The 12,959-nt window shown below is 47.6% G+C and overlaps 1 protein-coding gene across 50 annotated transcripts in view; it reads left to right on the top strand.

Moving 5' to 3' along the window:
• The window catches only part of LOC132474120 (titin-like), a 178,324-nt gene that overhangs the window by 116,418 nt on the left and 48,947 nt on the right, over positions 1-12,959 (top strand). For all 50 annotated transcript variants that reach the window (XM_060074608.1, XM_060074631.1, XM_060074605.1 and 47 more), the window contains 21 exons: positions 163-468; positions 633-796; positions 909-1,152; positions 1,268-1,543; positions 1,778-2,077; positions 2,912-3,214; positions 3,400-3,699; positions 3,948-4,235; positions 4,398-4,700; positions 5,006-5,308; positions 5,459-5,764; positions 5,877-6,164; positions 7,218-7,508; positions 7,661-7,948; positions 8,078-8,360; positions 8,486-8,793; positions 8,878-8,982; positions 9,148-9,345; positions 9,852-10,148; positions 11,865-12,452; positions 12,559-12,861. In XM_060074608.1, the coding sequence (XP_059930591.1) occupies positions 163-468; positions 633-796; positions 909-1,152; positions 1,268-1,543; positions 1,778-2,077; positions 2,912-3,214; positions 3,400-3,699; positions 3,948-4,235; positions 4,398-4,700; positions 5,006-5,308; positions 5,459-5,764; positions 5,877-6,164; positions 7,218-7,508; positions 7,661-7,948; positions 8,078-8,360; positions 8,486-8,793; positions 8,878-8,982; positions 9,148-9,345; positions 9,852-10,148; positions 11,865-12,452; positions 12,559-12,861 (6,042 nt within the window). The remainder of the gene's footprint in view (positions 1-162; positions 469-632; positions 797-908; positions 1,153-1,267; positions 1,544-1,777; positions 2,078-2,911; positions 3,215-3,399; positions 3,700-3,947; positions 4,236-4,397; positions 4,701-5,005; positions 5,309-5,458; positions 5,765-5,876; positions 6,165-7,217; positions 7,509-7,660; positions 7,949-8,077; positions 8,361-8,485; positions 8,794-8,877; positions 8,983-9,147; positions 9,346-9,851; positions 10,149-11,864; positions 12,453-12,558; positions 12,862-12,959) is intronic.

Genomic DNA, 12,959 nt, shown 5'->3' with positions numbered 1-12,959 from the left:
GTTACACTTTAATAGTTATTCATAGCAACTCAACCTCTCCCATCCAATGTCGATCTAGGCCTTGCTCCTCTATGTCCATCAATAGGAGGCAGAACCTGAATGCATTTTCTCTTAGATGAAGGATTATGGTGAGCAACGAATTAAAGAACATTTGTCCAACAGACACCCCAGGGCCTGTGGTGAACATCGAGGCTACAGACATCCAACAGACCTCTGCCAAACTGTCATGGAGTCCACCGGAGGTAGACGGTGGTAGTGAGGTCACACACTACATCATTGAGAAGCGCGCCATTGATCGCAAAACATGGGCCGTTGTGAAGGGAGAAGTTGAGATAGACAAGATTCCCTTCAAGGTGGGCGGTCTGACGACTGGCACGGATTACTACTTCAGAGTCACAGCAGTCAACCAGTATGGGCCCGGAGTACCAAAGGTCTCCTCTACCTCCTACCTGGCCTCCGACCCTACCAGTATGTATGGCTTACAGATCAATACCTTCACATCATTCCCTAAATTCATCCGCTTTGGTCATGTTCATCCCACTCATTATCTTCACCTGTTTTTTATCTGCCATATATACTGACATTAAAACTTAATCCGCCCATTCAAGTAACCTGTATCTGTGTTCCTCTAGGTAAGCCCGACCCTTGTGAGAAGATTGAGGTCTTGGAGATCACCAAGAACAGTGCTACAGTGGGCTGGGTGAAGCCCATGAGGGATGGAGGTGTTAAAATCGACGGTTACGTTATTGAATACATCGAGGTCAAACCTCCCCCACCCCCACCTGCACCTGTGGAGGTTTGCTCTCTAGTTGCTTGTCAACCTCATCAATGCCTCTTACTTGATGTTCTTCTTAGATTATATTCATAATTTATCATAATAATAACAGGGATGATATGTCTTGTTGCAGGTTCCAGAGGGAGAGGAACCTCCTCCTCCTGCCCCAGAGCCGTTGGTGGAGTCAGATGAGGATGAGGATGAGGAGAAGGAGAGGGAGGTTTGGAACGCCTACACCACCGTTAAGGGACTCAGTGTCTCCGTCAGTGGCCTGAAGGAGGGCAAGAGATACAAGTTCAGAGTGTCAGCCAAGAACATCATCGGCTGCAGCTCCTACACCGAGACCCGAGAGGCCTCTGAGATCAAGGAACAGATCCGTGAGTCACCTAGTTCAGCGTCCATCTGCTTTCTCTTCTTTCAACATGTATTTATATTTTTCCTCACTCAACATGGTGGAATCTACTCCTCATTCCGCACGGTGTGTTTCTACAGTGGAGCCCAAGATTGTCATGGCTGAGATGGTGAGTGCCAAGGCGGGGGCCAAGCTGAGGATCGAGGCGGTGGTTTCTGGTAAACCGATGCCCAGCTGTAAGTGGATGCGTGGGGAGAACGTGGTGGTGCCGTCCAGCCGCCTGGCAGTCCACAAGTCTGCCAACTTGTGTGTCCTCATCATCAAGGATGTGTCCAGGACGGACAGTGGAGAGTATAGCCTGTCAGCGGAGAATAGCTGTGGCAAAGTCGAGGAGGCCCTCAAGATCATCATAAGAGGTCCCTATTATTTATATCACTATCACTTTAACTGTCAATAATGTTACTGTCATTACTGGCCCTATTTTACATCTCCAATGCATGTGTGGTTCATGGTGACTATAATACCTCTCTTTGGTTAATGGGGATGTTAGTTCAGTAATACCTCTGTGCTGAAGGGTTATGTTGGCACAACAATACCTCTCTGGTGAAGGGTGGAGTGGCTACTATAACAGCATCATGTGTGTTTTCCAGATATCCCTGGGGCTCCAGAGGGTCCGGTGGAGATCAGTGACATCGACTCTGATGCCTGTTCTCTGGCCTGGAACAAACCCCTGGAGGACGGAGGCAGCCCCATTACCAACTACGTGGTGGAGAAGTGTGACGTGACCCGGGGAGACTGGGTGAACGCCGTCTCTTCTTGTGGGAAGACCGGTTGCAGGCTGGGCAAGCTGATCCCAGGGAAGGAGTATGCCTTCCGCATCCGGGCAGAGAACCGCTTCGGCATCTCTGATCCAATCCAGTCCGACCGCATGGTGGCCAAGTTCCCCTTCCGTAGGTTTCACACATTACACATGCCAAACCTTGTTGCACCTACTAAACCTTGACTACTTATTACACCTACTACACCTTTACTATAAATTACGCATAGTACACCTTCACTACACATTACATATACTACACCTTTAGTACTTATTATTAGTGCTGTCAGTTTAACGCGTAATTAACAGCGTTAACGCAAACCAATTTTAACGGCATTCATTTTTTTATCGCGCGAATAACGCTCTTTTGGCTTGGCAAACGTAGTTTTTTCACCTGCTGTCTAGCAACAACTAGTCACGTTAGAAGAACTACAACATCATACCGGATCTAGCTACACCGGAATCAAAACAACAAGCACGCCGCACAAACTTGTTGGGGCAGGCAAGGATACGGAGCGGGTGAAAAACTCCTTAAAAGTGTGTGTTTGCTAGTGTGTCACTCTGTTCAAGCCTGCACGAGAGTTCAATGTTGCAGCATTAGCTGTTACGTCTTTCTGACCAATGGCAGTTCGAGGCCTAACTGGGCTGTACCACTTCGGGAGGGGCCGCTCAGTTACTCCCCTCTAAACAAAATCGACTTGGTTGCGATGTTGCGATGTTGAGTGTGGTGAGTGTTGAGTGAGTGAGAGGTTGCGGGGGTGCACAGCTCAGGCTGCCGGATGGCGCTGCAAGGAACTTTTATGAACGCAATATTGTTATCCCGCAGGTTAACGTCCCGCCGGGAATTCTACAGACTCTCCCGATTACACATACTTTAGGTTTTCACACAATACTGTAGAAGCACCACAGGGCGGCACAACAGGCACTGCTATTGTTAACATGGTTGCAATGTCTTTGCTACCGATAGAGATTCCAGACGAGCCCCTTAACTGCCACATCAACAAGACAAACAAGGACTGCATGTTTGTGGCCTGGGAGAAACCAGAGAGCGACGGTGGCAGCCCCATCACCGGCTACTACATCGAGAGGAAGGAGAGGAACAGCCTGCTCTGGGTCAAGGCCAACGACACAGTGGTCCGCACCACAGAGTACCCGTGTGCCGGCCTCATCGAGGGCCTTGAGTACACCTTCAGGGTGTCCGCCATCAACCGAGCTGGCCAGGGCAAGCCCAGCAAGAAGACCGACTTCATCACCGCCAGGACCCCCATCGGTAAGGGCTGGTCCTCCCCATCACAGCCTTTTATTAATTTACACTAAATGGATATATATATATATATATATATATATATATATATATATATATATGAAGGACAAGCACAGAACCCACTGGTATTGTTCTTATCTTAATTATTAAAGATTAAAGATTTGAATTAAATATGTCCATTCCCCTTATAGACACACCAGGCAAACCAGACATTCTGGATGTGACCAAGAACTCTGTGAGTCTGGTGTGGAGCCGACCAAAGAACGACGGCGGCAGTAGGATCGTTGGCTACTACGTGGAGTACACCAGGGTGCCCGGGGAGGCCTGGCTGAGGAGCAACACCAGCAGCCAGAACGTTCCAAGGGAGGAATACACAGTCCCCGGCCTGGAGAGAGACCTGACGTACCAGTTCAGAGTCATCGCCAAGACCGCCGTCAACATCAGCAAACCCTCCGAGCCCTCAGACCCCGTTCTGGTCTGCACTGAGAACGGTACAATACTGGAGCTCACTCACACATAATGCTCACCAAATGCTTACTTATTGCTTACCCAATGCTAACATAACACCAATGCTAACATAACATAACACAGGAGGTTATGACAAATGAAGACCTTTACATTTCAAAATAGATATATTCTTAGTCTTTGATGTACACAATAAGAACAATAAGAATTAAATGTATACTTATATTTGTCTACTTCTGTATTGTGCTCCTGACTGCTACTTGCTGGACTGCAGTTCTACCAAGAGTGGAGCTCAATGCTAAGATGCAGAAGGGGCTCACGGTGAAGGCTGGAGCCACGGTCCTGCTGGAGGCAGAGGTGTTTGGTAAACCTATGCCCAAGGTGACCTGGAAGAGAGGAGACACCAGCCTCCGCTCAACAGAGGGCCTCACTATCTCCAACCAGAGACAACAGTTCCAACTGGAAATGACCAGTGTGACAAAGGAACACAGTGGAACCTACACCATCACGGCACAAAACGCTAGTGGATCCAAGACAGCAGAGGTCATCGTCAAGGTTTTAGGTGCGTCAAGGTTATCAAATCATGTTGGTCTACGTCCTGAAGTCGAGTCATCTTCATGAAATGATTGACTTCATTGACTTATTCTAAAATGATGTTAGAAGTAACAAACCAACTGATATTGTGTTGGACTCTGAGAACTAACATTATCCACCTTGTGTCCAGATGTGCCTGGCCCTCCCACTAGTGTCCAGATCTCTGAGGTGTTTGCAACCAGCGTGATGGTGCTTTGGGAACCCCCACTGAATGACGGGGGAGCCATTGTCAGCCACTACATTGTGGACAAGCGTGAGACCAACAGGGCCAACTGGGCGCAGGTCTCAGCCAAGATCCATGCCGACACCCATGAGTGCAGCGTGCAGAAGCTGATCGAGGGTCGTGAGTACCAGTACCGCGTTCGTGCCGAGAACACCTGGGGAGTTGGAGAGGCCTTCATCAGCAACCCTGTGGTCGCCAGAAATCCCTTCAGTAAGTCCAGACTGTGTAACCCAAACTGGTAAGCTGTTGCAGTAAGTCCAGACTGTCTAACCAGAACTGGTTAACTGTTTCAGTAAGTCCAGACTGTCCAACCAAAAATGGCTAACTGTTTTAGTAAATCCAGAATTTCTAACCCAAACTGGCTTAGTGTTTCAGTCAGTCTTGATTTACTATCCCAAACTGACTAACTGTTTTAATAAGACTAACCAAGCCCTCAAACTGTTTCTTATTGCGATGTTGTTTAAAAACCTTCTGTGTCTCTCTTGAATGAACCCTGAACTTGATGTGACCCCTAGCTGTGCCTGGCCCATGCGAGGCTCCAGTCATCACCAACGTGACCAAGGACCACATGACGGTCAGCTGGAAGGACCCCGCAGACGATGGGAAGTCGACCATCCTGGGCTACATCCTCGAGAAGAAAGAGAGCAAGGAGATGCAATGGATCAAGTTGAACCGGAAGCCTATAATTGAGCGTATGCTGGAGGTCTCCGGCCTGTCCGAAGGAACAGAGTATGACTTCAGAGTCACTGCTCTCAACCTGGCAGGTCCAGGTACACCTAGTGAACCTTCTACCTCGACCTACGCCCTGGACCCCATCAGTGAGTCTACCCCCTTTCCTTTCAATTCAACTTATTCCACAAAGTTGATGTGTCCAAAAGACTGTGTCATGAGTATTTGTATTATAAAGTAAGAGTTAACAATGTATGTACAAAGAATCAACGAGTTCTGAGGTGTGATCTGTGCTTCAGACCCTCCTGGCCCAGTAGTGAACCCCGGCGTGACAGACACCACCAACTGCACAATCAGTCTGGCCTGGAGCGTTCCGGCCAGCAACGGAGGAAGTCCCGTGCTGGGTTACCTGGTGGAATGCAAGAGGACCGACGCAACCGACTGGATCCGCTGCAATGTTCCCAAGAACCTGCAGGACACCAGCTACATCATCCAGAACCTCATCGATAAGTCTGAGTACCAGTGCCGCATCACCGCGGTCAACAAGGTCGGCTTCAGTGAGCCCTGTGAGGTTCCAGGGAAGCACATCGCCAAAGACATCATGGGTATGTTACTGTGTTCATTTCAAACGCTTACATTGTATTCAGGCACAGTATTTCTAGTGGATGGCCTCCTGTAATTGATGGGGTTATTGTTGATGATGGTTGTTGTGTGCAGTTCCTCCAGAGGCAGTGTTGAGTGCAGAGCTGAAGGAGGTGCTAGAGCTGCGCGCCGGAGCCACCATGAACCTCCAGGCCACCATCAAGGGCCGTCCCACCCCCAGAATCATCTGGGCCAAGATGAACTCCAACATCAAGGACCGCCAGGGAATCATCATGAAGTCCACAGCCACGGACACACTGGTTAAAGTGGAGAGCGTGAACCGTTACGACGCTGGAAAGTACATCCTCAGCCTGGAGAGTGTGTGTGGCGTAAAGATGTACACCATTGTCGTCAAGGTCTTTGGTAAGTCCCAATGATTGGTCATCATTTAATAGATCAGGCCCAAAAAATCAAGCCCGAACCTACCCGAGCGCGTTGTGCCAGAGACCGGCCCTGCCCAACACATTAACTGTAATTATTAGCCCGAGCCCTATTTAAACCCGACAATTTTATTAATACATTAATAACCTAAATAATAAGTAGGTTAACATATTGACTAGACACACGCAAACTGACAAATTTGACATAGATTTCTATGGAATCTCCCTGCTTCTGAAATGCTCAAACATCTCCGCCCGGCCAGCGCTGGTCCGCTGATTTAAATCAGCATTCCACTGTGTGACCATCCCTGTTGCGTATGCCCCCAAACATTGTTGAAATCATATGCTGGATGCTTTATTCTTTCTATGTGGTTTTTAGTTAATGATCAGGGTATGATAAGACAATTTTGACTATGAAGTCATTGACAACAACATTTCATAGTGGTTGGTGGAAATCGGGACATTATAGTGTCCCGACAGGCTTTTGTCGGGACTCGGAACAAATTAATCGGGGCTGTCCCTGCATAACCGGGACATGGGTAACCCACTATAATGAATGATGTGCGGGCAGGTGTGGATGTGAAAAAAATGTTGCATCAGGTGGATGGGGGGTGGATTATTGATATTAAGCAGCGGGTGCGGACTGCAGATGTCATTACAGCTAACCCGCGCATCTCTAGTAGCCCACACAATACAGCACAGCATGCAGATAGATCATGCGATCTATCTGTTATTTAGGCCTACTTTGCTAAAAATATATGTAATATTTCTGATTATGGCATAGCTTCTCCCCACCCAATTAGGCTAATAAAGTAGGCCTAATGATAAAAAATAATAATAATTAAATGCTTGGTCAGGGCCCGGCCCGAGGATAGGGACGGGAAATCTCGTCCCGGCCCACGGGCCGGGTCGGGTCAGGGTCGGGTTCGGGCAGAGAATCAGAGAATCTCTACTTCCAATCAACCCACTTTTATATCTATCTATCTATGTGTAGAAGGTTTAGTATTGTGTTAACGTTGTGTTGTTGTGCCTCCAGACACTCCAGGGCCACCCGTCAACCTGATGGTGAAGGAACACTCGAAGGACAGCGCCTCCATCCTCTGGGACGCTCCTTTGATCACTGGAGGCTACGACATCACACACTACATCGTTGAAAAGCGGGACGCTGAAAGAAAAGCCTGGTCCATCGTCTCCAACAACTGTGCTAAGACTTCCTTCAAGGTTCCCGATCTGGAGGCCGGTAGATCCTTCTGCTTCAGGGTCTCTGCCGTCAACGAGCTGGGCATCGGAGAGGCCTGTGAGACTATAGATGGCGTCAGAGCTTCAGGTGGGTGTCCTAGCCAGCATTTCTTAGGTCAACTCTAGTTGATCATTTCTTTAGTAGGACATGTAACTGAAGAGATGTGATCTTTCAGAGGAGCTTGTGTTAGTGACATGCTGTGGAATATGTAATCTAACTGAAGAGATGTGTTTTTACAGAGGAGCCTGGTCCTGTGATGGATTTCAAGACGCTGCTTGTTACCAAGGACTCCTGCACTCTGAGCTGGAAGAAGCCTCTCTCAGACGGAGGCAGCCGCATTATCTGCTACGTCCTGGAGGTTTTGAATGGAGATGAAAAGTACAAGGAGCTCATGAGGTCCAAGAACATGCAGTACAGTGCCAAGGACCTGATTGTGGGCCACGAGTACAACTACCGGGTGATGGCAGTCAACGACTCTGGAGATAGTCCCGCCAAAGAGCTGACCGTGATCGCCAAGGACCAGATCAGTACGTTATATTCACCATGTTCTTTTACTGTGTTTCTCTGTTCATTGATTACATTTAATTAGACGTGATGTGTTTGGAATATAGAGAGATGCTTCAAAGTTCAAATATTTCCATGTATTCATCCTTCAGTTCATCCTACATGTGACTTGCGTGAGCTCCCCAACATGTGCTACATCGCTAAGGAGGGTAGCAACGTGCGTCTGAAGATCCCCATCATCGGCAAACCAACTCCTAAGGTGTCCTGGAAGAAGGGTGATGATGAGGACCTGTCAGACACAGGCAGAGTGTCTGTGGAGTTCACAGCCGTAAACACCACCTTGCTGATCAGGGACTGCCAGAGATCTGATGCTTCTAAGTACACCATCACCCTGAGGAACAGCGCTGGGACAAGGGAGTCCACCATTTTCATCAGGTCAGCATGGGACTTTCCTCTCCTCGTTGGTAAAGCATCCGTTAGAGAGATGTGTTAAGACCCAATACCGTCCATACACTACCAATAGCTTCACTACTGTACTGATGTATGTGATCATATTTCAGGGTCGTGGGTAAACCAGGTATCCCGATCCAGCCAGTGAAGTTCAAGGATGTGACTGCTGATGGCGCCACACTAAGGTGGGGTACTCCCAAGGATGATGGAGGGTCTGAGATCACCAACTACATCCTGGAGAAGAGAGACTCCATCACCAACATGTGGGTGACGGTGTCCTCCTTCGTGGACACCAACTCCATGAGGGTCACCGGTCTTCATGAAGGCACAGAGTACATCTTCAGAGTTTGTGCAGAAAACAAGTATGGCGTGGGAGAAGGACTCAAGTCTGAGCCTTTGGTTGCCAAGCATCCATTCAGTAAGTTCCCGCCACCATGGCCAGATGGTCTTTTTCAGCTTCAGTGCAGGGGGATGGCTCATGGTTCTGTCGTTCCTCCCTCAGATGTTCCTGACGCGCCTGCTCCACCTCAAATGATGAGCATGCACCACGACTCAGCCTACCTGGCGTGGTCTGACCCCCGCAAAACTGGTGGCTCTCCCATAACTGGTACATCATCCATGCTGAGATAGTCATTAAACACTCATCCACGCTGAGATAGTCATTAAAACACTCAACCACACTGAGATACAGCCAAACAATAGGGTTTTCTCATATGTTTTGAGTTCAAAGTGTAAAGGGGTACAGATGACAGCAGCCTCATCTGTTCCTCAGGCTACCATGTGGAGTACAAGGAGAGGAACAGCATGCTGTGGAGGAGAGCCAGCCAGGCAGCCATCAGGATGAAGGACCACAAGGTGACCGGTCTGACTGAAGGAATGGAGTACGAGTTCAGAGTCATGGCCATCAACCTGGCTGGCATCGGCAGACCAAGCCTTCCTACAGACCCCTACGTGGCCCTGGATCCCATTGGTGAGTTAGATTCTCTGTGGTTCCAACCTTTAGGTTGACTTGACTTTAGGTGCACCACTCAGTTGAAGACCTTTCGTGGACCATACGCAAACGGTAAAGAAATTGACAAACACCCAGGCATTCGCTGAGCGGAGTACCAATGCCCCCTTTTATTATTTTTAGAGTTATTACTGAAAGAAGGCCATTGCCAGTGAGAAAGATTGAAAAGTTTAGTAATCAAAGTTACTTATACTCCATTATGTTTATTTAACAAATTTGCCCAAAACATCAATGGAATTAATTGTAATGGCAAACATGACGGAAGGCACTCATAATACCATATTTACTGAACACTATTTACTATTACTGAAAATGTACCTGTTTAAAAAATCCCACATTCCTCTTGCAGAATCACAGGTTGTAAAACAATGAGATAGTAAACCTTATTGCTAACACCTGTAGTGAGAACACCTAGAGGGTGTTGTCATGCTAAACGAGTTGTCTAATAACGTGTGTGGTGTTGTTAGATGCCCCTGGTCGTCCGGACGTCATCAGCATCACCCGGAGCTCCGTGACCCTTCAGTGGACCGAGCCCCAGTCCGACGGCGGCCACCGGCTCACCGGCTACATTGTGGAGAGGAGGGACCTGCCCTCCAAGATCTGGGTGAAGGCCAACAATGTCAACGTGGTGGAGCCGGCCTTCACCGTGAAGGAGCTGCAGGAGGGATGCAAGTACGAGTTCAGGATCAGAGCCAAGAACTCCGCCGGAGCCCTGAGCCCCCCCTCTGAGCAGACGGACACCATCGTCTGTGCAGACGAATATGGTGAGACCCCACGTGTCACCTCAAGAACACGTTTATCTGCCCTTCCGTACATCAGAGAAGACCAGGGCCAGCCCCAGCATTTTAAACTTCTATTTATGGTTCACTTTTCCGAATGTTAGTAAAATATTCAAAAGAAAATTAAAGATACATATATATTTTCAAGCCTCAAGAAGAGCTGGCGGAGACTGCTCCGGCCGAATCGCATTGTTATCAACTAATCTTTTTTATTTTTACTTTCTAGTGTAGTTTTAAACTTCAACAGACACCCGCCTTCAAGTGAATTAACGTTTGTCAATTGAGTAGGTCCAGACTCCCTGTACAAATGAAATGAAGTACCAGAGTCTGGTGGGACCAGGCTACTTGATTAGTACACCTGTGCCGTGTTCCAATACCCGTACTATCCGTACTTACTAGCCAAATTTTGAGTACGTAGTACGTTCCAATTCAGATCCGGCGAAAAGAAGTATACTTCAAGGACCCAGATGTCGTACTCAAAACGGGCTAATCGTGAAGTGTGGATCGAAGGACACTTTCCGTACTCAACGGCAGCCATCTTAGCTACGTAGCGGAAGAGGCGGAGCCAGGCTGAGCCAAAGTCAGAGCATTTTCCACATAGCCTGCATTAATAGAGTCATTTTGTAGTTTTTATAGCTGCTAGGCGTAAAGAGTTCACCGTTCAAAGCGGGATGTTTATTGCGGGGGAGGAGCCGCGGCGGCAGTCGTGATCGTAATTTCCGGTTAGTGCACCACGGAGTACTCGATTTGGAACAGCACTCACATCTTAAAAATTAACGTACTCAGTGAGTACAGATAGTACGGATAGTATACGGATATATACTATTCCTTTAAGTAAACTCATGGAAGTACAAGTATTGGAACACGGCACAGCTCCCAATTATCACAAAGCAAATAGGTGCATTTTGTGATTGTGATTAAAGTTTGGATTATTTGAAGTTGCAGAAATAGCGCTATTAACCCAAGTATAAATCACACAGGCGCTATTGTGGATGACAAATGGCCATTAAAGGAAAAATCATTGCAGCCTGAACCCTTCATGTTTGTTCTATGACCGACACCTTCTCTACTAGTGGGTAGAACGTTTTGGTATCTTTTGGCCTCGTCTAAACTTTGAAATAGCGTAAGTTAATTATTATTACCCGTCTAAAGCCATACTATTTTGGCAACACCTAAGTAGTGGGACCATCACCTCTCTGTTCGGATAAAACAGAACTTAAACAAAACTAAGCTTTCAAATCCTGAATTGAGATTAAAAAAATAGCTAACGGATAAAAATCCTAATATTAAAATATTCAGGCTCTGAATATTCAGAAGCAGCTAAATAATCCAATGCAATGGATCTGTCCGTTATAGCATTATATGTACAAATCCTTTCAGCTATTAGATTGCAGTGTTCCCTTAAGATGTGTTCCAGCAGCGAGTCGAGGTGTGCACGTAAACAGTGTGGATTTGCACCTGCACGTTGTTTATGTGCATATGCACAGTGCTGATGTGTGTGAGGTTTAAGTGATTCCAGTTTGGCAATATTTTTGTGTTTCTTTTCTACAAGGCTGATGGTAGTGACACCTGTGCAGCGGTGCATGCAAATGGGGAGAACACTGGTTGAATTTAGTATTCCATAGTACAGTATAGGTTATATTTATAGTGTTGACGGATTTTCTATTTTCTGACTAATTTTTTCTGTGTTTTTGTCATCAGAGGCACCAACCATCATCATCGAGTCCCAGGTGAAGGAAGGCCTGACGGTTCGGGCAGGAGAAACCATCATCATAACAGCCACGAGCATCATGGGAAAACCTGCTCCCACCTCATGCTGGTCTCAGGGTGGAAAGAACTTCAAGCCATCCGACATTGTCCAGATAGAAACGACCCCCACCTCCTCCACCCTGTCCATCAAGTATGCCAGCAGGAAGGACTCCGGAGAGTACATCATCGCCGCCAGTAACCCGTTCGGTGTGAAGGAGGAGAGTGTTAGTGTAAAGGTCCTTGATGTACCCAGTGTGCCCGGGCCTATTGAAGCCAGCGGCGTCTCCTCTGAGAAGATCACCCTGACCTGGACAGCTCCCACTGAGGATGGAGGCTCCCCCATCAAGTACTATACCTTGGAGAAGCGGGAGACCAGTCGCCTGCTCTGGACCATCCTAGAGGAGCAGGTCATCGACTGCCACTTTGTTGCCCGCAAGCTCATCCAGGGCAACGAGTACATCTTCAGAGTGTCTGCAGTCAACCAGTACGGCGCCAGCGAAGCCTCGCTTTCAGAAGCAGTCAAGATGGTCGATAAATATGGTACATCCTATTCTGTTTATTCGTAAAAACATTGATGTGAAAGCTAATTAATGTATATTTAATTTGTGTCATGATAGTTACGATAACGTGTCGTTTCTGTATGCAGGTCCCCCCGGCCCACCAGCTAAACCAGAGGTAGGAAACATTCAAGGACAGTCGGTCACAGTGACATGGAGGAGGCCAGCAGATGATGGAGGAAGTGATATCACAGGCTACTGTGTTGAGAAGAAGGAGAAGAATATGGTGCGCTGGGTCCGAGCCTCCCAGTGGTCCGTGGCTGAGCTGAGCTACGAGGTGAAGGGTCTGACCAAGGGCATGGAGTACGAGTTCCGTGTTAGCGCTGAGAATAAAGCCGGCTATGGAGAACCCAGTGAACCATCGATGCCCGTCATCACTAAAGTTGTTGCCTGTAAGTAAAGGCTTCTGCTCTATGGTCCAGTTGAATATAATATATCTCATATATGGGTACTTTTTATACCAATATATCCCAAGTTTCCATAACAACTA

This window comes from Gadus macrocephalus, chromosome 16, assembly GCF_031168955.1.
Source record: "Gadus macrocephalus chromosome 16, ASM3116895v1".
Lineage (NCBI taxonomy): Eukaryota > Metazoa > Chordata > Actinopteri > Gadiformes > Gadidae > Gadus > Gadus macrocephalus.
This window is presented reverse-complemented; position numbering and strand designations above follow the sequence as displayed.